General features: G+C 50.3%; 1 protein-coding gene across 4 annotated transcripts in view; it reads left to right on the top strand.

Annotated features, from left to right (window-relative positions):
* The first annotated feature begins 395 nt into the window (after positions 1-395).
* The window catches only part of CSDC2 (cold shock domain containing C2), a 29773-nt gene continuing 5492 nt past the window's right edge, over positions 396-24676 (top strand). Inside the window, exons 1-3 of one of the 4 annotated variants that reach the window (XM_043544156.1) lie at positions 8397-8556; positions 18779-18919; positions 22881-23146. In XM_043544156.1, the coding sequence (XP_043400091.1) occupies positions 22971-23146 (176 nt within the window). In that variant the 5' untranslated portion in view covers positions 8397-8556; positions 18779-18919; positions 22881-22970. Of the gene's footprint in view, positions 546-8343; positions 8557-18778; positions 18920-22880; positions 23147-24676 lie in introns of those variants that run through there. The other 3 variants (XM_043544166.1, XM_007053321.4, XM_043544152.1) reach the window with 3 other exon arrangements.

The following is a 24676-nucleotide window of genomic DNA, read 5'->3' on the forward strand; positions in this document are numbered from 1 at the left end:
TTTAAGAGCTGATTATGACTGGGAATGACTGGAAGCAGCTTAGAGCAAGTCTAGCTCCACCTGCCAGGGCCAATGAAATAAATGACTGTCGCCTCCTTGAACCCCAGCTTCCACCCTCTGCTATTCTTGGGTCATTCTCTGTTCCTCATAATCAGCCTCTTTCCCGGCAGTTTTCAGGGCTACCCCTCTTAGGCCATGTCATCTCTCTCTCACACCCCCAGCCCGAGTCATGTCTGAACTCTTGAGAGATGTGCTCCTACAAACCCCCCTATATCCCCCCCCCCCGGCGCAAAAAATACATGTCTCTTTAAATCCAGAGCAGCCGTTATCATCATCATCCCTCCCACTTGTCCCCTCCATCCTCCCGCCTCCCTCAGCATCCTGACGTCAGGAGTGTATAATGTGCGAGGCTCAGGGTGCAACCTCACACACGCCAAATATTTTCAATTCACCAGGAGCCGCCAGCAGCCCGACAAGAGGAGAGAGGGGGAGAAGAAAAACCCCGGAGCGAGGCTGAGTGCCACAGGACCGCTGCTCCCCGCAAGGTAACAGCGGAGCCTGCATCCGCTCTAGGCACGGAAGCTTTTTGTAAATTACAAGCTGCAGGAGGGGCTGTAATTGACTAGGAGGGGAGGGGAAATGCCCCATTTGGTACCCTCTGGAATACTGCCTTGAGAGCCAGAGGTGTAGAGTGACTCATCCTCGGAGATTGAGGAGAAGGTGTCAAATTAAATGTGAATTAACTTTCCCCTCCTATTTCTCTCTCTCTCCTCTTCCCCTCCCCTCCCTTAAAACAGAAACCCTTTGGCATCAGCCGTAGTATTGTGTGTGTGATCTATTTTTTGTGTGCTGTGGGTGAATAGCTGTAGTTTTGCCATCGAAGGCTGGGATCAGCTGGGCTACGTCTCGTATCTACTCTGTCATTTTCGGGGGGGGGGGGGGGAAGCGATTGGTTAAAACCTCTCCTTAATGATCTTTGAAAGAGGGTGGCTTTTTTTTTTTTTTTTGACTGACTGACTGAAATTGTTTCCTGCAAACAGCAATTCCAGTCTCCAAAGGAGGAAGGAAGAGGGTGTATGGAAACATTAGCTTGAGGTATTAAAACAGCCACTCTTCCCATTAAAAAACAAGCTGGGTATCTTTTTTTATTATTATGCATATATATAATATATATAGACTCCATGATGGCTTCTCTTTCCAACCCCCACCCCTTTGGCACTGGTAGCTTGTTTGTTCTCTCTCCCACCACCAGCCCCCAAATCCAGTAACCTAGCACTGACTAAGAAGGCTCTTATAATCTAGCTATAAAGGTGACATTTATATTTTACCATTAATCGGGCTGGTCTGTTGTAGACGTGGCTGCTCCTCGGAGGGGTAAGTGTGATCAGCTCAAGGGAGGCGAGCTTTAAATATGTAATCCAGTAAATGGTTTATTTATTTATCTTATTGTGATTCATCTTCCTAAAGGAGCATTTAACATCTAGGACATGTAAGTGAAAGTGCATTGCTTGTGATGTGATTTAACTCTTGGTTGCAGGACACTGTAACCAACACAGGCAGGGATAAGAGGCTTTCATTAGCATTGGATAGAGACAGCATTTATAAAAACCTGCCAGACACCAGAGCTCTGATCTGAAGAGGAGGGAGAAAGGAAGGAAGAAAGAAAGAATAAGGGTAGTCTGTAAACCAATGCAGCAGACCTGTTTATAATAACCTATTTATTTAATCACCACATTTCCCAGATGAATATCCATTAGAATAATCACCCAGGGGAGCAGTCCAGTCCAGTTCTCAGACCGGTGACCTTAAGTGGATGTGTATATAAGGGGGGGAAATAAAAATGTAATTTTGTTACTGAACTCTGAGGACAAACTAATTGTATGTGTGTGTAGACCTATATGGAGAGAGAGATGTCTGTCTAGACAATTTGGGTTTTGGGGGTGTTAGACCAGCTTCATGAATGGCTACAGGCCAGAATATGCTGCTTTAACTTTTCTGTGCCCATACTACCGCTATCTCATTGCCTGAGGCCAGGGTGTGCCAAGAATGCTTTCTAGCCTGAAGGAAATACACATGGTGGTCTCCAGTTTGGCAGCATGCTCCCTTTGATGCAGTAGTTGGGGAGGGGGGATTTTCAGTGAAATGTTGCAGGTATCAGCCCCTTCTTAAAATGTATCATCTTTATTAATGATCTGGAAGAGGTGGCAAATAGCACAAGGAAACTCGCGATGGTTCTAAACTGGGAGGAGTTGCAAACACTAGCGACCTAGATAAGTGAGAGAGATGGGCAGGAAATAACTAAATGAGATTCCAGAGGAAAAATAATCTGAAAGCAGCTAGTCTATGGAATAGGAGAAGCTAGGGAAGCAGGAATAGGAGAAGCTAGGGAAGCAGGAATGCTCAAACAGACCGGGGTGAGAGTGGACAGCACACTAGACATGAATTTGTGATGGGATATAATTACCCACCAAAAAAGCTGATGCAATTTGGGGTTGGATGTGCAGAGGCGTCCAATTAGAGAGCAGGAATGTAAAACAGTCCCATTTTAGTTGTCTTTGGTGCAATCACCCCTGAAATATTGTTATCTTCTGGGCACCTCCTTAACTGAAAGCTCTTGACAAGTTGGAGGAAATACGAAGAAGAGCAACAGAGATGATTAAAGGGCTGGAGGCATTGATTCACAGGGGCAGAGTAACCGAACTAGCTATATATACCCTAGATTGGCTGAATGATAGCTGAGGGATTTTCTTTGCTCCTATACTGAGGGGAGGGTGGGAGGGAGAAAGGGGGGTATTATCTCTTCGAAAGCATCCTTCCCATATTTGGAGGCACCCAAAGGGTGTTTAGTTAAAGGAGGCACAGCCAACTCCCAGATGAATGTGTCTATATTTAAAAGAGAGATTTTTGTTTGATAAATTGTGGGCGCTTCTGATCATCGGGATGAATGGGGTGCAGGGAACTCTGGATGAAAGCTGATGTGTCTACAGCCTCTCTTGAATAATTGAACTAGGTTTTTGCATATTCTTTGGTAGAACAAGTCTTCTTTTTTTCTATGTCAGTGACACTTGGAAGTGTTCCTTTTTTCTTTCTTGAAGAAGCTAAGGTAGCTGTCCCTCATGCTGCTGCAGGAGAGAGTAAAACTGCAGGGTTCAGGACTACTGCAGCACTTTTAATGAAGTATAAGGGTTTGGTTTTTAATTAGAACACAGGCTGCTGAGCCTGGTCCCCCAAATGAGCTCAGAGTGGGAGGCCTATACGCTCAGGTCCTGGACTCAAATGGCTTTCACCTTCTGCTACTGTCCAAGCAAAGCCACGGAGCTTCTGTTCCCCGCCAAAGGGAGATGCCTGGGGCGAATGAGTCTGTCAGCAATGGGCAGGGAGCTGTACTGGAAAACCTCTTGACTTCCATTTTGCGGAGCTGCATTGGTGCATGCAGCACTGTGCCATGGGAGTGACCTGGATTCCCTTCCCCTGGGCAGGTCTGTCACTCGGATCTCTGTTGCCAAGGCCGGCAGAGGTTGAAACACTTGTGAAGGAAGCACTCTTAGTCCCACAGCAGAGGTGAGCATGGCTGTTGGGGGTGTGGAAGAGAAGCAATGCAAGGTGCTTTTCTCAACAACCCTCCTCCACCTTGCCTAATATAGATCTTACCCGTAAGAATGTGGCTGCTGGGATCCAAAGGGGAATCCTGCCGGGGAGGGGCATGAAATAGGCTTTCTCTGTGCTCCCAAGCCCCTCTGCATCTCCCTCCGGCGAGATGGGAAGAGCAAGGACTCTTCTCATCCTCTAGTGCAGGGGTTCTAAACCTTTTTCTTTCTGAGCCCCCCACCCCAACATGCTATAAAAACTCCACGGCCCACCTGTGCCACCACTACTGGTTTTCTCCATATAAAAGCCAGAGCCAGCGCTAGGGGGTAGCCAGCAGGGCAATTGCCTGGGGCCCCATGCCACAGGGGCCCCCACAAAGCTAAGTTTGGCTTCAGACTCGGGTGGTGGGGCTGATGGCCCTGAACGCCTGCCCCATGTGGTGGGGCTTTGGCTTTCTGCCCTGGGGAGTCTAACACTGGCCCTGCTTGGTGGACCCCCTGAAACCTGCTCATGGCCTCCCCCCAGGGGGCCTCGGACCCCTGGTTGAAAACCACTGCTCTAGTGCATCTTTTCCATGACTTTATTTTCCTCCATTCCTTTGGTTGTGGTGGGGCTTCAGATTAGGTTGTGGTCAGTCTGACTATCCCACAGTGACCCATTGTGCTAAAGTTTCCACCCTGACTTACTTTTGAGCAGACTATCCCATGTCTTGGGACCCTTAATGGGTCTCTGGAATTGGGGAGGGGCCCTCCTGTCTCTCTGTTTCAGGGCATGTGGATTGCTTCCTTGCAGCAGAGGTGGATGTGGAAAGGAGGGTCCCTTCCCTGCTTGTATTTGTCTTGTGGGCATCAATGAGACTGCTGTCATGAGGTGTCCTGGCATCAGTAGTGCCTGACATAAACTTGGGCACTTGAATGGTCCAGTGGGCATTAGCTTCATGGCACTGCTGTGTGAAGCTGGATGCTGCCCTGTGGATTTGGGGATATGTGGTGAATGCCATCTGTAATTGCAGATGAGATGGAACGTAATCCTACCTGGCATTCTCTCCTCAGCCTTGCCAAATGCACACGCTCCTCAAGAGGAGACCTTGAGACCCAATCTCTAGTGGTGGGAAGGCTGGACTAGGTGATGCCCTTTGGGCCACATCAGTGTTGCTATTTGACTGGCAAGACACCAGGGCCAAGCTAAAGGAGGGTGGTTTCTCCAGGGCAATGGAGATGTAAGGACCCACGGATGCCATGGTCCCCCAGCATGGAAAGCAACATCTGCCAAAAACACCCCACTTACACATGGCTCTGTCCCTTCTCCATTGCCCTCCCACCTCCTGCTGGCCTGTGAGAGATAGGGATGCCAACCCTCCAGGATTGGCCTGGAGTCTCCTGGAATCAACATTGATCTCCCAGTAAGTATTGAAACCAATCGGCGAGATTTTAATAGGATATTTTAAGAAAATGACATTCCGTTGTGGGGGGTGGGGGGAGGAGGGAGGAAAATCTCCCAGAATAGTTTCAGTCAGAGTTGGCAACCCTAGTGGGAGAATCAACTTGAATCTGAGGTGTGCTCTCCAAGCACATACTCACCTAATCGAATGGTCCAATAACTTGCAGGCATAGGTAGAGGGGTAAAACTTGAGTCACCACTAAGGTGCTAATTAAGAGATAGTGCCTGAAAAGGTTGCTGTTGCCCAGATTATGAACCCCTAACTAGGGAGGGTGGAGGTGGAAGAATCCTATGGCCCCCCCGTTAGAAAAATATTGATCTGCTAGGAGGTTTATGGGCTTCTTATTGTGCAGCAGCTTGATCTTGAGAGATTAGCTGTATGTAGAATGCTTTGCAGACAGAGGTGACATGGGGGGCATGTGAACCCAGGTGCTCCCCCAGATTTCTGCCTTCCATTTAGCTCTTGGGGGAGGAGGGTGCACCCCACTGTTTGAAAACCATCTCCTGCCAGGAGCTGGTGGATTAGAAGTTGGTGGGAGCTGCGCAGGCTGTGGGAGCCAGGGCGCTAGCTGGCTGCCTGGCATCCCTCCCTGCCGGACTGCTTCTGCATGGCCGGGCACTCCCCAGGTAGGGCAGGCAGCACAGCTCTGAGCGGCACCCTGATGCATTTTTGCCTCTTCCCCTGGAGGAGCGCGGCCCCTGCCTGTGGAGGCAGGCTCCAATGAGATGCTCCCTGAGGAGCTTGCTCACTGCTGCCCTAATGCTCTTGACTCTGCTGCTGCTCCTTAGCCCAGAGGCAATGGGTGGGGCAGTCACATACCCCACCCTCCAAATCTTGAAATTGTGCTCCCGCCCATCATCAAGAGCTATGAGTCATCTCTGTTTGCAGATTACGCCGGGGGGAATACTGCGCACACGCAGAATTCATGTGCCATGCAGAATTTTCCCCCCCCGTTCTGCTGGAGCAGTGCAGTAGTTCTGCCTTTCACCCACCAGGGGCTGCTGTGGCACCAGAACAGAGAGCACGCACTCCGGGCCAGTCCCAGCTGTGGACAGGGGAAAGAAGAGATTGCCTTCCTCACAGTGCTCTGCTCATGGGGCCAGGTCAGGAGGCGCGGGGTATGGGGAGGACAGACAGCATGGGGCTGCTGGGGAGTCACAGACTGGGGTCAGAAGGGCTAGTGGGGGCAGTGGTGCTGGAACAATTTGTACTCTGTGTGTGTGTGTGGGGGGGCATTGAGTCAAACTGTAAACCCTGTATGTGATGGAAATCTCTTCAAGCCAGTGGGTGCTTCAGCACCTATGTTCAAGCACCAAGGAGTGTGGGGGGGGGGGGGCAACAGACTGGGGTGGGGACTGAATGGGAGTAGGGGTGCAGGGACACATGGAGCTGGGGCACTCTGGGGCTGGGGGGGGTCACATGCTGCCTGGCACTCAGGGGCTGGCAGCCTTGGGGGTGGGGCCTCTGGGCTCTGGCAGGGCCTCAGGTGGGAGGAGCAGGGCCTTGGGCGGGGGCTAGCCTCCCCGACCAGGCAGGCCACCTGCTGCCCAGATGCAGATGTGCCTGACTGAACGAGAGAGGCTAGGGGTCAGCCAGCATCTGCGCAGTGGAGGCTCCCTAACAAGCCCTCTCCGCCCCCCCCGCCAAAACCTGTTCCTTACTTCTCCCACCTACATCCAACAACCCTGTAAGTTCACACCCAGGCTCCTTCCCAACAATTACTTGCCTCTCCCACAGCTCCTCCGTTATCCCTGACTTCCAAGCCTTTACACCGCTTCTGAGGGATGCGGGAAATATGGTTCTGTATTGGAGAAGACTTGGTGTCCAGCAAAGTCTTGGCTGGGTCCATTACATGATCCACGAGCCAGAACCACACATCCTTCTCTTTAGAAGACCTCTTCCGAAAGACCAACAAAAATGAACTTTAAATGAATTATTACCCAGAGTTCTGTATGAATAGGCCTAGTAGGGAATCTACTTGTCAAAAAACATTTCCTGAATCTCTTGTGTTGTCTGTATTGTTACAGATGTACTTGCTGACAGGTATTTTGAAATAAATTACCAAAATAATTGAAACTGGCATGATTTATATTGTTGTTTTGACAAATAAAATATGCAGAATTTTGCCAAATTTTAAAATACTGTGCACAGAATTTTTAATATCTTGGCGCAGAATTCCTCCAGGAGTAGCAGCTGTAAAATGCCATGGGAATGCTGAGCGCTACTTTACATCCCAACAGCTGCCTGTGGGGCTCTTTCTGTGACGGCCTCAATCTCTGCCTCCAGTGGCTCTTCCATGTTCTCACAAAATGTCCCTTCAGCCCATCCACCCAATCCAGGGACAAGAAGCTTCCATGGGAGAGTCCTGGTTGTCATGGGTCTGCCCCACAGCCTTATGAAACAACTGAAGAATCCCAAAGAAGTGACAACAAAGAGATTGAAGTGTCACATGACAAGGTGTCACAAGGAACAGGTGGGAGATGCTAATCAAAAACAGCGTTGGCTCTGCCAGCAACTTCCTGTGTTTCCTTCCCAGCTAATGCAGATATTTGTGCCTTTTGGAATGAGCTTTTTCCTCCCCAACACTTGGCTTCTCCTTCTGCCAGAACTTGCTTGTGATGTTCCTCTTGGTCAGCCACAGAAGTGGTTGTGATGTTACAGGCATTGCGTTGGGTGACTGCCCTGCAGGGTTGACTGGGGGAAGGCAGAGAAGGTAGGACTTCAAGGGAGAGGAAGAGACTTGGGCGATGGGGAAGATAATCCCTTTGCTACATTTGCTCAGATATTGGCATTTGAAATTAAAGGGAAATGATGCTACAATAATCCCAAATGCTGAGCGGGCGGAATATACAGGGATTGTTTTTATATAAATGTTAAGTTTTGTTATTATAGCGTGGCGGAGGTTGTGTGGCTTGAGGAGTGTGACTGCCAGTGACAATCCAACAATGTCTTAGGAGGGGAAGTGACAATTAGAACCCACAGGAGGTGGGGTTAGGCCAACAGAATATTATCTGATTTGGAGTCGGGCCAGGATCTTATTGTAAACAACCCTAATTTTGAGAAGTGCCCTGAGATCTGTAATGACTGCCAGTGACCAGAGCCCTGGCTTCTCATTCTTTGTAAAAGACTGGGGCAGAGGTAAGCAGGCTTCTGCTGTGGTCCAGTCCATTTTGGAGTCTGTCTCTCGGGTCCCCAGCCCCTGCCTCTCTGCGTGTCAGGTGGCAGCAATCCCTGGCTGTGTCACGCAGCGGTGCGTCCGGGGGGTTGGCACAGATACCCCTCCTTCAGCCTTCTGTGCTGTTTTGCAGCATGCTGGGTGGTGTTTCGCAGAGATAGGAAGCTGTCCCTCTGCCAGAGCTGGGCTCAGTGTTGTGTGTGGGAGGGGAGGTGAACATATATAGGAAGGGTGGAGGGGCCGTCTTAGGCCACAGGATCAGACAGGAGGGAGGCAACGCTGTTGCTGGGGCACAAACCAGCCTGGGGGATCGAGACTTGGATCCAGCAAGAGTCTGGCAGAAGCAGAGGAGGTGAGAAATTGCTGCTGCGGGGGCTGATATGAAAACCAGGGGCAGCCGGTGAGAGGGGGGAGAGAAAGGCAGGTGTTGGCTTAAAGTCTAGGAACAAAGAGGATCATCCGGTGAGGCTTGTTTGCAGACTCCCTTAGCAATGGAGTCTCCAAGTATAAGGGTCCGATAGACAATCTGGTGGTGCCCTTTGTGAGACTCTTGGCAGGGAGAGGACAAGCCCTCAATGGGAGTAGGTCACTGGAGGGCACTGATAGTCCAAATGAGAGCTCGGGGACAGTTCTGAGGCAGGCTGGCTGCATTGAAACAAGCTGCCTAAGCTGGTTTGTGGCACAAAGTAATGAAGTGCCATTATCCAGCAATGAGAGACATGCCACTTCTTGGAGATCACTGTACGCCCCAGGGGAAATCCAGCTTGCTCTTCTGATCTCTCCTCCGCACCTCTTCCTGAGTCTGAGGGCAGGATCTGAGTGTGGGGGCAGAGGGAGCCCTCGGACACTGTTAGAGTTTGGATGCCAGAAGAAGGGTGGGGTGGGAGCAGTTAGTTTATTTCAGACTGGTCTGAGTGATCTCCCAGCGTGGGAGATCTTGGGGCACTCAAAGCTCCCTCATTTAGTCTGACATCCCCCATGGGGCTGCTTCTTGCACTGAGGGACTGTGTGTGTGTGTGTGTGTGTGTGTGAGAGAGAGAGAGAGAGAGAGAGACTGCAGGATACCAGTCCCTGCACCTGCCTCCAGTTAGTTCTGGTCCCTCCATACTGGAAGTGTGCCTGACTAGCAGAGGGTGGAGGGCGTTGTGGGGGGGCTAGGACTTGTCTGTACGTGCACAACACGATTTCAGCCTTGATTACTGCACTGCCTTGCTTCCTGTGGGGCTTAGGGCAGGCAGGGAAGGTGCTTTGTTGGGATTGTGCCACTCGCTGCTGCGCACGTCCTCTCCGTGACGTAGCCTTTTTCTGCCTCTGCTGCCCAAAGAGAAGGTCGTACGTTGCCCTGCAGGGCTGGATGGCTGAGGGGACTGATACGACACCCAGCCTGTTGCTTCTCGGCTGCTGGCTCAAGTGACCCCCGAACTGGCAGTGGCTCAAAGCTGCTGGCTGTTCTATGGTCCATGTGTAATGACTTGTGGTGGGTTGGAGGGGGTGTCAGCTAATTTCCTAGCAGACAAGGGTCCTCATTATAAAGAGCCACCAACACACCTGGCTCCCTTCTTGACTATTTGAGGAAAGAGGCCAGAGATTGAGGGATGAGTCCTGCTCCCATTGCCATCAACAGGGCCAAAACTGAGCATGGAGACAGACCTCTCCTGTAGCCCAGACCAGGAGGAAGGCCTGGTCCGTGTGGATAGGGAAACCAGCAGTGCCACTCCACACTGTATCTCTTCTGTGGCTATACAGGATATTACTCCACTGCTATCAGCCCAAGTGCTCAAAGCAGGAGTGTGGCTTAAAAAATTCAAATAATAACAAATACTGGGTTCTTGTTCTTTGCCATCTGGGTTCTGAGCCTTTCAGTGACGCTCTCGTCGTGTTTTCATACATTTCTCTGCAACCAGGAGAGCTAGAAACTTTCTTTTAAATGAAAGCTGAGATTCTCCTGTAAATCTCTTGGCTCCACCAGCTGGAGCTTTATGCAAAACATCAACTAGTGCAAGTCATCTGATAAAACCAGGAGTTGGCCACACTGCCATGGTCTAGGGCTGGACAGCATTCAATTCATACGCAAAAGCTGCTGCTGCATTGTCTCCTGAGAACTTCCATTCTCTGCCTCTCACGTAGTGAATGGGGAGAGCGGTGGGGATCTGTCACTAGATCTAGTGACATATGACACTACATTCCCCAAAGACACAGCACCCTAAATGCCAGCTGTATCCTAGCAAAGCCATACGGTGACGTGGTTGCTTCTTCCCGGAGGCTGGTTACATGCAGCTCTTCAGAGAAGGCAAACATGGCATAGCTGCATCTAAAGTGGTGGACAGCAAGGGAAGGAGGTAAAATAAGAGTTGATCAGTGTCCTCTACTGGATTGAAAGCACTGGTCTCAAGCAGGCGCTGTGCAACCTTCCTTGCGCAGTTCTGCCAATGCATTTCAATTGTGAGCTGCAGCATCCCCTGCTACTGCACACCTGACACTGTCCTTGCATCTGCCGATATAGCTCCGTCTAGACATCTGGAAGGTGCAGATCACTGTGGTGTCTAGGCATCAGAATAGGAATGAAGTGATGCAAGAAAATTAGCATAAGAGACTCCAAAGCAGAAAACTCTGTAGTGCAGGTGACTATGTCCCTTCCTGCTATTCTAGCCCTGAGGCCCTGCTCTTCCTCCACCCAGCTCTCTCAATGCATTTTGGCTAATCTGTGTTCCCTACTGGGGCTCCCCTCTAGGTCTGCCAGTGTGCTGTTGTTTTACCCCAAGCAGGGCTGGTCAGACGGTTGATCAAAGCTTTTTTGATTAAAAGAAAAGGGAGCTCAGCGAGAGGGTTCTGTTTTGGGTCCAAAGAGGGCTGGAGTAAGGTATTGTGCCCTGATAGCCTCACGCCATGGGGCCTCTCATAGCTCTGCCCCTGTGGCCTCACTCCCACTTGGATTGGTGAAGGCGGGGGGGGCCCCACTCCCTTCCTAGAGAGACAGGGGCAGCAATATGGGGCCTCTTCTTCCCCACCTTCCAGAGGACAGCAGGAATTCTGTCTTTGCCCTCTGGAGAAGCTGGCGTGGCAGGCTGGGGTCCCCCTGGTACTTAACTCAGCAGCCAGGATCTACCTGCTTGGGTGAAAGGGCAGGGCCCCTTACACTCTTTCCTGTCATAACCATAATCCCTTATTGGGGTATGTTAGCAGAGTTCTTCCAGAGCTGTCTGAGAAGCTGGGGGCAGTTCACGCTTCTCAGAGCCACTGTTTCAGGATGGTGGCAGACTCCAGCAGACGTCTCTAGATTGCTAAATGTGACCCAAGCATAACAAACCATAAGGGCTAGAAACTCTTATTACATCAACAGGGCAGCTTTTTTTAATCACATGACTCCAGAAACAGGGACCCTAGATGCACCTCTGTAGTGCTGCTGTCTTAATCTGGCTGTCGGGCTAAATTCACATCTGATCAGGTTTCAGAACTGGTGTGCTCTTGGGTCTCTGAGTGTGTCCTGTAGCTCTTAGAATGGAGCAGGCCAGAGGAGGATGTACGGCACCATTTTGTAGCAACTGCTGCTTCCCCTAGGGGAGAAGGAAGTGGAAATAGTCCCCTCTGCCGACTGTAGGAGCCAGAGGGCTCTGGTGCAATCTTTGGAGTGACACTGCAAGAAGTTACCTAATCCTGATGTTTCATTTCAGTGGAACTAGATGACACTCTACAGACAGTCAAAAAGTCTTTTCCCCCTCAACCCCCGAATGCTGTGATGTGAGCCAGACTGGTTCCAGTGAGAGGAGAATGGTAGGAGGCAGGAAAGCTGGATGGGGCTGGGAGAAGTAGGTGACCAGACAGCAAGTATGAAAAATTGGGACGGGGGTAGGGGGTAATAGGAGCCTATATAAGAAAAAGACCCCAAAATCGGGACTGTCCCTATAAAATTGGGACATCTGGTCACTCTCGGGAGAAGGGATAGCATCGCAAATTTGTGGCCATTTGGAACTTTCTTGTCTCTGCTGCACACCATGACTATTCAAACCGTCCTGGGGATGATGGGGGAAGAAGGCTGGTCATCCTGCTCCAAAAGCACAGCCCCCTATGTCTGAGCTAAAGGACTCCCCACAGATAGTTAGCAGTATAAGGCCTATGACACATCATCATACTCGGAGCTTAAGGCCAGAAGGGACCCTCAAGGTCAGACTAGATGCTTTGCTGTGTATCACAGGCCACCAGCACCCTCACACTACGTCTACCACTGAAATTAAACCAAAGTATTACCAACCCCACAGGAGACTGGCAGAGACCCTGTTTTTTTTCCGCCTTCCTCTGCAGCATGGGGTACAAGTCACCATTTACTCTAGTTTAAACTTGCAAGTGGAGTCTCCGTAACCTGAAGTCTTTAAATCATGATTTAAAGACGACTTCAGTAACTCAGCCATAGTTAAGGGTCAGTCTATTACAGGAGTGGTGGGTGAGGTTCTGTGGCCTGAAATGTGCAGGAGGTCAGCCTAGATGATCATGATGGTCCCTTCTGGCCTTAAAATCTGAGAGTAGACTCTTATGTGCCAGAAGCAGACATTAGGAGAGATCGAGGTGCACAATGTCAGGGACATGATTGTGAGGTATATACAGATAATCCTGGCAAATGACCTGCACCCACCTCTGCAGAGGAAGGCGAAACCCCCACCCCCAAGACCCTGGGTCCCTGCCAAAATTCCTTCCCAACCCCGCCTATGGCGATCAGTTAGGCCCTGAGCATATGAGCCAGAACCAGCCAGCCACGCACCTGAGAGAGAATGCTTGGTACCACCTCAGAGCCCTGGGCTGGCCCCACCCATCCAACGTCTCATCTCCAGTGGTGACCATCCCTGATGCTTCAGAGGAAGGCGATTAAAATAAAACCCTCACAGAATACATTGTATGTGTGTGGGGGGGGGATCCCTTCCTGAGCCCGACAGGTGACCTGCTGACACCATGATGCATGAGCTTTAGGAACATAAGACATCAACTGGACGTGAGCCCCTGGGGCAGCCGAGCCCTCTCCCCTGCCATCACAATCAGCCCCATTTCACAACCGCATGCAGAAATTTGTCCAGCACTCTCTTAAAGCTAGTTAAGTGGTTTGCCCCCACAGCTCCTATTCAGAGGCTGTTCCAGAACCTCGCCCCTCGGATGGTAGAAGCCTTCGTCTAATCTCGAGCCTGAATTTTGTTCATGGCAGGCTTATACCCATTTGTTCTTGTGCCATCATTGTCCATTAGCTTAAAAAGCTTTTCACCCTCCCTGGTATTTACCTTCCCCTTCCCTGGCAATGTATTTATAGTGATCAAGCATATTCCCTCTCAGCCTTCTTGCTAGACACAGCAAGCCAAGCTCTTCCAGTCTCCATTCCCCTGGTCATCCCAGTAACTCTTCTCTGCACCTGTTCCAGCTTGAATTCATCTTTCCTGAATGTGGGTGACCAGAACTGTACACGCTATTCCAAATGAGGGCTCACCAGAACAACGGCATTAATACTGCTCTACCAATCAGTGCTGGTTCCACCTAGCAGAGGGCAGTGTTAGGCGATGGCACTACCCGGTTCATCACAACAGGAAGTCAGTGAAGGGGATAAAGAATTTGGAAGGGGTGGTAGGATGGCTAGGAAGCCGGGGAAGGACCATAGAATGGTTTGGGGTAGTTAGGAACATGGCGAGGAAGCCACCAAAGAGGGTGGGAGCGATGATGAGTTGTGACCTCTGCCTGCCATAGCTGTGCTGGCAAAAGCCTCTTGTGTCAATGTGACTATACCGGGGATAGCACAGCTTTGCCAGTGCAGCAGTGCCCACGTTAGAATCACTTTGCTGGTCTGTTGGGAAAGCGCTCCTAACATAGGCCAGGCCCACTTCCTAGAATGAGAGCAGCATGGCCTCAGTATTCAGGACCCACAGAAGCTGAGTAAAAGGTCTGGGGGGGATCACAAGTGCAATGGCTGTTGTTCAGATGGGAAGTGGTTAAGGCATGGATACAAGGGTCTGCTGGGGCAGAGCCAGGATGAACGCTGGCAGCGTTCTGGCTCAGCAACTTGCAGAGAAAACAAAACCTGTGGGAGGAGCGGGGGGTGCTCCACTCGGCTTCTTTCTTCCTGAAACTGGAACTGATCTAGAAAACTTCCCCAAAGCCCTTCGCACTTTCTCTTTGCAGAGTGGACGTGAGGGGACCCCCTTTATCCGTGCACCAAGGACTCTGTTCCTTCCTCTGGAGGCTATGCATGAGTTTGGAACAAATTTCAAACCTCTGGGTTTCCTAGGGTGTTAAATGAGCCCAGCTGAAGGTGCTGGTGGTTTAATTGCAAATTGGGGGCGTGGAGCTAGGCTAGCCTTTCAAAGCCTCGTTCCCCAACACACACAAACTGCACCTACTCATGAGCCCCCCTAAGCCAGGTGGTATCTTTCTCTCACCCCTCCCCTGGACAAAAGTGACTTTTCCTTCTGGAATCTGACAGCATCATGTTCACAGCCTTTGTACAACTGCCCTGCTTCCCATGCCCACAGCATGGTGCAAGTGCTTTGGAGGATAGGATTAACATTCAAAATGATCTGGACAAACTGGAGAAATGGTCTGAAGTAAATAGGATGAAATTCAATAAGGACAAATGCAAAGTACTCCATTTAGGAAGGAACAATCAGTTGCACACATACAAAATGGGAAATGACTGCCTAGGAAGAAGTACTGTGGAAAGGGATCTGGGGGTCATAGTGGATCACAGCTAAATATGAATCAACAGTGTAACACAGTTGCAAAAAAAGCAAACGTAATTCTGGGATGTATTAGCAGGAGTGCTGTGTTGTAAGCAAGACACGAGAAGTAATTCTTCTGCTCCACTCCACTCTAATTAGGCCTCAACTGGAGTATTGTTCTGGGCACCACATTTCAGGAAGGATGTGGACAAATTGGAGACAGTCCAGAGAACAGCAACAAAAATGATTGAAGGTCTAGAAAGCATGACCTATGAGGGAAGATAGAAAAAATTGGATTGTTTAGTCTGGAAAACAGAAGACTGAGAGGGGACATAACAGTTTTCAAGTATGTAAAACGCTCTTACAAGGAAGAGGAAGAAAAATTGTCCTATCCTTAGAGGTTAACCAGAACAAGAAGCAATGGGCTTAAATTGCAGCAAAGGATGTTTAGGTTGGACATTAGGGGAAAACTTCCTAACTGTCAGAGTGGTTAAGCACTGGAATAAATTGCCCAGGGAGGTTATGAAATCTCCGTCATTGGAGATTTTTAAGAGCAGGTTGGACAAACACCTGTCAGGAATGCTCTAGATAATTAGTCCTGCCACGAGTGCAGGGGACTGCACTAGATGACCTCTTGAGGTCCCTTGCAGTTCTATGATTCTGTGCTGGACAGCTACTCACGTGGAGCATGTCCTGGAAATCCGCTTACCCCCATGGCATGAGGGCATGGTCACTTTTATCCTAGCTGGTGCCAATTAAGTTCTGTTTGGGATGATTTCAGGCATGTGATTAGATAAAGCTAATACATTCTTCTCTGGCATATCCACAGTGCTGCTACCTCGGAAGGGGTCTACCGCACCAGAGACCTAGGAGTCACTCATTTGCTGCTGCAGAGCAAAGGCCTTTGAGCGGGACCATGGCAGCAGTTTAAATGCAGTGCCATAGAAGGGTCTGAGGTGTGAAATGAACCCCAGCTCCAACTGAAATTGCCACTGGGATTTGCCCAGGGCGCCCCTCCACTTGGGAAGTGCCGAGCGCTCCCCACATGATACAGTGAATGCGTCTTAAAAACAAAACAACCCCCGAAGTGATGCATCCACCACAGCTGCCTCCCGATGACATCACATATACACATCAAACAGAGGCCACCGAATTGCCCAACAGGATAGAAATGTACAAAAATAACCTCTCTAAATGCCTCTTGCACCATCAGAGCGAGCACTACTATGCAATTGGACCGAGTGCCAAAACAGTTGAGATCACACTCACGTGGTGATTTCAAAATGACTAAACAACTAGCTCTCTGGGATCCTGATAATGGCTCTGATTCTGATTTCAGCTGTGGCCAGATCGCCCACAACAGTATCGGATTTCTCATTCTTAGCGTAAAGTCCGGCATCTGAGTGTTGCCTACTCTTGCAATTTAATTGCTTGTCTCTCCGAATTTGCTGTCTGTCTTAAAGCTCTGCTTTACGTGAGACTTTCTAGCTTTTGTGGCAGCAGACAGAAGCTTGAGAACATGAACCCTAAAGGTTTTAAAAACACAAGGCCAACCCCCCCCCCAATTTTTAAACCTCTCATATTATGCCAGTCTCACGATTCCTGATCTTTTGAATGTGTGGGGTTGGCATTCCTGCATATATAGAATCATAGAACTGGAAGGGACCTCAAGAGGTCATCTAGTCCAATCCCCTGCACTCAAGGCAGGACTAAGTATTATCTAGACCAGGGGTCGGCAACCTTTCAGAAGTGGTGTGCCTAGTCTTCATTTATTCACTTTAATTTAAGGTTTCGCGTGCCAGTAATACATTTTAAAGTTTTTTCGAAGATCTCTCTCTATAAGTGTATATATTATATAACTAAACTATTGTCGAATGTAAAGTAAACAAGGTTTTCAAAATGTTTAAGAAGCCTCATTTAAACTTAAATTAAAATGCTGATCTTACACCGCTGGCCTGCTCAGCCCGCTGCCAGCCTGGGGTTCCATTCACTAGGCTGGCAGCGGGCTGAGCGGGGCCTGCAGCTGGGACCCCGGCTGGCAAGAGGCTGGCAGCCAGAACCCCAGACCAGAAGTGGGCTGAGCGGGCCGGCAGCCGGGACCCCAGACCAGCAGTGGGCTGAGCAGCACAGCCTGCTGCCGCTCAGCCCACTGTCGGCCTGGGGTTCCGTCTGCCGGCTCCTGCCGGCCAGGGTCCCGGCTGCTGGACCCGCTCAGCCCTCTGCCTGTCTGGGGTCCTGGCCCTGCCCACGTAGAGTGGGTACATACCTTCTCCCTGGTTCTAGCCATTCTCTTCCTCTCTCTCTCTCTGCACTGAGCTGAGGGTGGGAGTGCACTGAGTACAGGGCTGGTGGTGAAGGCTCAGGCTGGGGGTTGGGGTGTAGGGTCTGGCCAGGAGCTAGAATGAGGGAGGGGGCTCAGGGTTGGGGCAGGAGGTTTGAGTGTGGAGTGCTTACCTGGGCAGCTCCCATTTGGTGCAAGGGGTGCAGGTAGGAATGTGGGGGGGGTGCAGGAGCTCCCGTTTGGTGCTCAGGGTGGGGGTGAGACTGTGGTGGGTGCAATAGTCAGGGCATGGGGTGGGAGGGCTGTGTATGTATGGGGGGTGCAGGAGTCAGAGCAGGAGGCTGGGGGTGTGTGAGGAGGGTGCAGGAGTCAGGGTAGAGGGCTAGGGTCCTGGGGGGGGGTGCAGGGGTCAGGGCAGAGGGCTGTGGGGGTGGACTAGGGTCGTGGGGGTGCTCCTAGCCCCCTGCCCAGAGCAGCTCACAGCAGGGGGCTGGAGGGGATATGCCCTGACTCCAGCCCCCTTCCCCAAGGCCTCGTCCCCACCTCTTCTCCGTCTCCTCCCTGGAGCCGCGAGCACACTGCGGCTCCTCTTCTCCCCCTCCTGCGCAAAGGCCATCAGCTGGGAGGGAGAGGAGGCGGGGCAGGAACCCAGCATGCTGGGGGAAGAGGCGGGGGAGGGGGGAGCTTGCCTGCCCTGCAGCGGCAGCTGGCAGGACCAAGCTTCTTCACCCTGCCCCCGCGGGGGTGGGGGCGGCGGAGAAGAGTGGGCCGGTCGGGCAGGATTTTTAAAGGCACGCTGCTGCCTGCTGGGGTCCCGGCCTGGGTTCGGCAGCGGGCTGAGCAGTGCCGGCGGCTGGGACCCGGCAGGCAGCAGTGTGCCGTCTTTGGCATGCGTGCCATAGGTTGCCGACCCCCGATCTAGACCATCCCTGATGGTGTTTGTTCAACCTACTCTTAAAAATCCCCAGTGATGGAGATTTCACAACCTCCCTAGGCAATTTATTCCAGTGCTTAACCACTCTGACAGTTAGGAAGTTTTTCCTAATGTCCAACCTAAACCACCCTTGCTGCAATTTAAGCCCATTGCTTCTTGTCCTATCTTCAGAGGTTAAGAACAACAATTTTCTCCCTCCTCCTTGTAACAACCTTTTATGAACTTGAAAACTGTTATCATGTCCCCTTTCACTCTTCTGTTCTCCAGACTAAGCAAACCAATTTTTTCAATCTTCCCTCATAGGCTATGTTTTGTAGACCTTTAATCATTTTTGTTGCTCTTCTCTGGACTTTCTCCAACTTGTCCACATCCTTCCTGAAATGTGGCACCAAGAACTGGACGCAATACTCCAGTTGAGGCCTAATCAGCACGGAGTAGAGCGGAAGAATTACTTCTTGTGTCTTGCTTACAATACTCCTGCTAATACATCCAGGAATGATGTTTGCTTGTTGACTCATATTTAGCTTGCGATCCACTATGACCTCCAGATCCCTTTCCACAGTACTGCTTCCTAGGCAGTCATTTCCTATTTTGTATGTGTGCAACTGATTGTTCCTTCCTAAGTGGAGTACTTTGCATTTGTCCTTTTTGAATTTCATCCTATTTACTTCAGACCATTTCTCCAGTTTGTCCAGATCATACGTCTTTCTGAAGAGCCACCTGACATCAGCAGGCATAGAGGAGTTTAAAATCTGCATTGAAACCTTTACAATGGGAAACTAGAGAGAGAAACTACTTCTTCCGTCTGGGCAAGGTGGATTGAGTAACATCCGGGGAAACAAACACTGTGCTCCCAAAAAAGGGAATCAGGGTGTGGAGTCAACTCTGAATATCCTCTTCTGCTCTGTGGTTCAAATCAAAATGAATTGTTAGTGTTAGCATTAGCATTATGTTGTTATCTACTGCCCTGACTGAGATGGGGGGCCCAGTTGTGCTAGACACTGTACAGCAACACAGAGTCCTTGTTCTGAAGAACTTACTTTGTAAATGGCTGAGGCAAAGGGTAGGAGGGGAAATGGAGGCACAGACAGGGAGGTGAAGTGACTTTCCTGGGGTCACACAGCAGATCAGTGGCAGAGAGGGCAGGTCAATGTTGTATTGCCAAGTCCCAGGAAAAGCACAACTTTTCTAAAGCAATAAACTGATGCAGGTTTCTTTAAAAGTTGGAATCTCTCTGGCTCAGTTAAGATGTTCTGTGCCTGGGCATGGCCAGGCAGAGCAGGGAGTCTGGTGAATAGTCACTCTGCAGCATGTTTCCCTTGGAAAAACATAGAATCACAGAAATGTAGGGCTGAAAGGGACCTTGAAAGTTCATCTAGCCCAGCGCCTTGCACTGAGGCAGGACCAAGGAACCTAGATCACCCCGACAGGTGTCTGTCCAGCCTGTTCTTAAACACCTCCAGTGATGGGGGTTCCACAACTGCATTGTGACTTTCTATTGCCTGAGTATCCTTGAGGGGCCCTTCCGGGGCTTTCCGGCATACGGAAAATGACTGGGTAAGCCCCTGATAGAAAAGGAAGGATGGAGCACGGGTACCTCATCTTACAGAACCATCACTAGATTCTGTTCTAGCTCTTTCTTTCTGGTGTGGGGAAAAAATAACTTGAGACGATTAGCTTAGCAGTAGGAGATTAAGTGGGAGGGCAACGGAAATGGAGAAGTCTGTTAAAAGAAAGAGGTGGTGACAACAATGTAGTTGAAGTCAATGCCAGTTTGTGAGGCACAGCGTGAATCTGGGATGACAGAACAAAAACGGAGAGGATTCTATTCAATCGAACAGCTTCCATGGGGTTTACTTTCCTCTTGGTAATTTTGAGTTGGCCCGTTCTACGTGCCTTGATGTTCACAAAGCTTACGGCGATGGGTTGGGAGGGAGGATAAAGGTTTGTTTCCTCCAACAGCAGATACATTTCTGAATGCTAGTATAGAAACTCTTATTCGTATTCCGGTAGCACGTAGATCCCAGCAGAGACGGGGGAGCATTGTGCCCATACTCACCTCTTGAATCTACTCATGGGATTTAGAAAAAAATGGGAGAGATTTTTAAAAGTGCCAAAGAGATTTGGATGCTCAACACGCACTGAAAACCAACGAGAGTTTTGCTCCTTAGGCTAGGTCTACACCAGAAAAGGTGTGTTGGTATAGCTATGCTGGCAAACCCCCTGGGGTGGATGCAGCTGAAATTGGCAAAGGAGTGTTTCTGCCAGTAGAGCTTATACTGGTTCCCAAAGCAAAATAAGCTACACTGATAAAAACACTTTGTGGTGTGTTGGAATGTAATAACAGTAGAAAATGTCAGAATAACTGGCTCCAATGGAATTATTTAATCAGAGATTCATACAGCACTGCACAGGATACAGAAAGAAAACGTCTTCCTATCCCCTGTAGATAGTGAAGAGAAGGTAGTTGGGCCCTTCCTCTGTACCTGCTGGAATGCTGGCAGCGTTCATTCCCAATCTAACTCCCCAAACCTCTGTCTCTTTATAGGGTGTGAGACAAAGAATTTTTCCCTTTTTGGAGGGAAAAATACTTTCCCATGATTAGTTTCACCCTGTTCTGCTTTTGATACCTTATCTGAACTAATTACTTATGGCGTTTCTGTCATGGCTGTCCCAGGTTCCATGGCTGAGTTAAACTAAAGGGCTTTCTGATCTGGTCATTATTACTGACAGCTGTGGCAACTGGCAGTTCTTAATGAGTTTAAAAACACCTTTCAGTGGGTCATTATTTCACCCCTTACAGAAAACATTTGCAATCACAAGTACCTCTTATTGCTCAGAGAACATAATTAGATGGCAAGCACTCCTTACCAATTACCCAGTCTTATTTATTATAACATACTTCTGTAGGTACCTTTCATTAGTTCTGAGGGGTCCCTTCCCTGGGTGTCTGGCTATATTAGTAAGGTCAGGGTAAAAGATTATACACGTTCCATTACTGAATTCAGTGTCTCCTTCACCCATTAGGTTCGATTGAAGGACAAAGTACTTTTCCGTTTCAGTAGATATAAGGCACTAAATATATTGATTCACAACATAAAAGGGACTTTGGTTAGCATATAACAATTATGAAAGTTTAACACTATAAATCATAAAGCTAATATTTACTACCAACTTTTATGCTGGTACAAACACTGCTACACTAGGCCTTTTGCTGGTATAGAAATGTCACACGAAAATCCCACCCCTGACTGAATTTACTGTACTCGCAAAAGTTTCAAGCATAGCCCTGGCCTAAATCACATCTGAAAAGTCCCACCCCATAGGTCTAACCAGTGGGAGTTACCTGTAGCTCTGTTCTATATGATGAGATTTTCAAAGCCTACTAGGGGACTTAGTTGCACAGCTCACATTAATTGCAATGGGGGTAGTGGAGCTAAATCCTCCTAAATTTTCCCTACAACTTGCCTAGTGAATTCCTCCCCAGCACGTACATAGCGAATATCTGAAGGTTCCTTCAAGCAGAAGTGACAAGGTTTTGATCCCTGCTGCAGCTCTGACTCTCAGCAGTAAAGGAATTGGAGACAGGTCCCTCAAGACGACAGCAAAGTCAATAAAATTGAGTCAAATGGGCAGCCAGCGGGAGTTCTTGCAGCTCCATCCAGCCTAGTAGCTTTCTGGGTGGGGCCCATCTCTCCACATGGGGCCCTGCAGCAGCAGCCACAGACAGATATTTTCTAACCACAAGGAGGGGGAAGACCTTGATTTATTTTTTCCACCTCGGATCAACAAATTGTACCAAATGCTTAAGTGATCTGACAAACATATGTGGGGGGTCTTGTCACCCCCATATGTGCCCATTCACTTGCCCACCAACTGATTCTGGCCCCACCCTCACCTCTGCTCCTCCTGGGGTTTCAGGCTAGGAGTAGTAATTCACAGAATCCGAAGGGACCTCAGGAGGTCATCTAGTCCAACCCCCTGCTCAAGGCAGGACCAATCCCCAATTTTTGCCCCAAATGGCCCCCTCAAGGATTGAACTCACAACCTTGGGTTTAGCAGGCCAATGCTCAGACCACTGAGCTATTCTTTACCTCCCTTTCCCAGACCAGTGAGGGGTGGGAACAGGATTCCCTCTACCCCTTCCCAGGCTGGATGCCGCAGGGAGGGACGGGGGCGGAGCCATCCTATTGCTCCCAGGAGCAGTGGAGGAATTGGGGCCACCCAGAGCCACTGGGTAGTTTCCACTTCCTCCTTTGCCCTCCCCTCTTGTGAGAACAGTGTGGGTTCCAGTGGGGAGGGGCGATCCTGGGGTGTGTGTGTGTGTGTGGTGAGCGTGTTGTGCCTGTGTCTGTGGGGGTGTGGAGCCCAGTCTGGGGGCTGCAGGAGCGATGCAACACAGGAGCTGTTGTAAAAAGCTGTGCTTAAAGCATGCCCCACTGTGACCCAGCTTGATTTCAAAAACAACAACCACTCTTGTCCCCAGGTCTGCAACCCATTCCCACGCTGCCCGCTTGAAGCACTGGCGGCACTTCCATGCTGTTACAGCACGCTGGGGCTTGGGGGGTCTGTACGGACTCACAGGGAACGCCACCGCCTACCATGTTGCCAACCCCACCTCTACAGCACCCAGCTTTTCCTTGCTGATCTCCAACTCAAGCACCGGCCAGGCCTGGCCCTGCTCATCCTATGAGAGAGAGGGGGTCAATGGGCTGCAGATCACACAGTCTGTTCCCTGTATGTTACACCGTCTCTTTCTCTGCTTTGTACCATAGGTTGAAGTAAGAGCCAAAATTGTGAGCTTGCTCTCTCCTTCCTGTTGCCACTCTCCCCTCCAAACGACGGCTCATCCTGCCAGCCACGCCATGTCGTCAGACCCAACCACCCCTCCGACAGTCCCAACCCTCCACTCCCCGAAGTCGCCTGTCTGGCCCACCTTCCCCTTTCACCGGGAGGGAAGTCGGATCTGGGAGAGGGGCAATCTTCTCCTCCGGGACCTGCCCAGCCCCCTCCCCACCAAAAGAACCAGAACATACTCTGCGTAAGTATCTGGCTTAGGCTGCTGAGGGTCGGACAGGGCGGTCACTGCACAAGGGGCAATAGGGCAGAGTATAAAAATCCTGTGGACTGCTCCAATGTGGGGGAGCAATGGGAGAGATTGTAGCTGCTGTGTGTATATGATCACACCCAGACACCCACTGGGGCGGTCTCCCTTTGCTGGTTCAACCACAGTAGCTCAGAGACAAGCAGGTATTCCCGGAGCTGTGCTGACCTGGATGATGCATACACATAAGGAGTAGGAAGCCAGGGGAGGCAGGGCCATGCAGAGTGTGTTTTTGAGTGTGTGCTGCAGACGGGGGAACAGCTTATATGTAACTGAGCTGGCACTTGCCCTGTGGTCTCTGCACAGGGGTATGTGTGTGCATGCACATACTGTTACACGCCAACAATGCTCATGGTGAGCAAACGCAGACCCATGTCCCCGGGTGCCCTAGGCCTCCACAAGTAGCTCCCTTACTTCCACCCACCCAGCTGGTTCCCTACTGTCATCCCCTCCCCTAAACAGAGGGATTGGTACCCACTCAAAAGCGCACGGGAGGTGCTTTTAACTTCAGCCCCCCTCCCTCCTAGAACCCTCTGCACTAGTTAGTGATGCTTCAAAGGAGGTCCTGAGGTAACGGACGCGAAGGATTCTAGGCTGCCAAGGACCCCTCCCTCATACACACCTCCCCCTCTACTGAGTAAAAATGGGAGCTGCCCCTTAGCAGCCATGGGGGAGCAGATAGGCAGACGCCCCAGGGCTGGTGAAGAGCTGTCTGGGACTGGCACGTTGGTGGGTGATCGGCACTCAGAGTGCTATTCCAGAGGTGCCACTTTAACATGTGGCACCCTGGGCTGCTGCCTCCCTAGCCAGTGGCCACTTGACATGGTGAGTGCATGGCTGAGCCCCCCCCATGTGCCGCAGAGGTTGAGAGAAGTGCTCTGTGTGGCATAGGGGGCCCAGCCCTTTCAGTCGCATAGTGACTGATCTACCTGCCCCCCTTGAAAGGAGGCTATTGCCTGGCTACTGTCTGTTAATTTTGTAAATAACTGACTGATTTCTGACCCAACCTTCTCCTCTTCCACCGCCTACCTCTCCGCTGCAGCGCCAGCAATTCCTGGGTCTGACAGGCCTTTGCCAGACAGTGGGGATAACAATAGAAGCAATACAATGTCTTTAATTCCTGCCTGGGTTTGGGATTGTCCGTTTTGGAGAGCTGCTTTTGGCAGAGGAGAGGGTCCTAAAAATCTGCTTCCTGGTTGCAATTGCAACCTTGATCTTCTGAGAGATCGTGATTAACGGTGTCCGTCCTGCTAAACTGAGTGGCATCCATGGCAACCAGAAGACCCTGTAAACAACTGACACTTTCAAACAAACTCTCCCTTCTTTATCCCAAGTGTGCAGGTCTAACTCTGGTATTAAGAGCACCAGTCACTTTAGTATCTAGCTTCTTGGCAGATGGCATATATAAAAGATACCCATTACCCCCTGGACTGCCAGTTCAGTGGTCCTGGGAACACAAGACCATGA

This window comes from Chelonia mydas, chromosome 1 (assembly GCF_015237465.2).
Source record: "Chelonia mydas isolate rCheMyd1 chromosome 1, rCheMyd1.pri.v2, whole genome shotgun sequence".
Classification (NCBI taxonomy): domain Eukaryota; kingdom Metazoa; phylum Chordata; order Testudines; family Cheloniidae; genus Chelonia; species Chelonia mydas.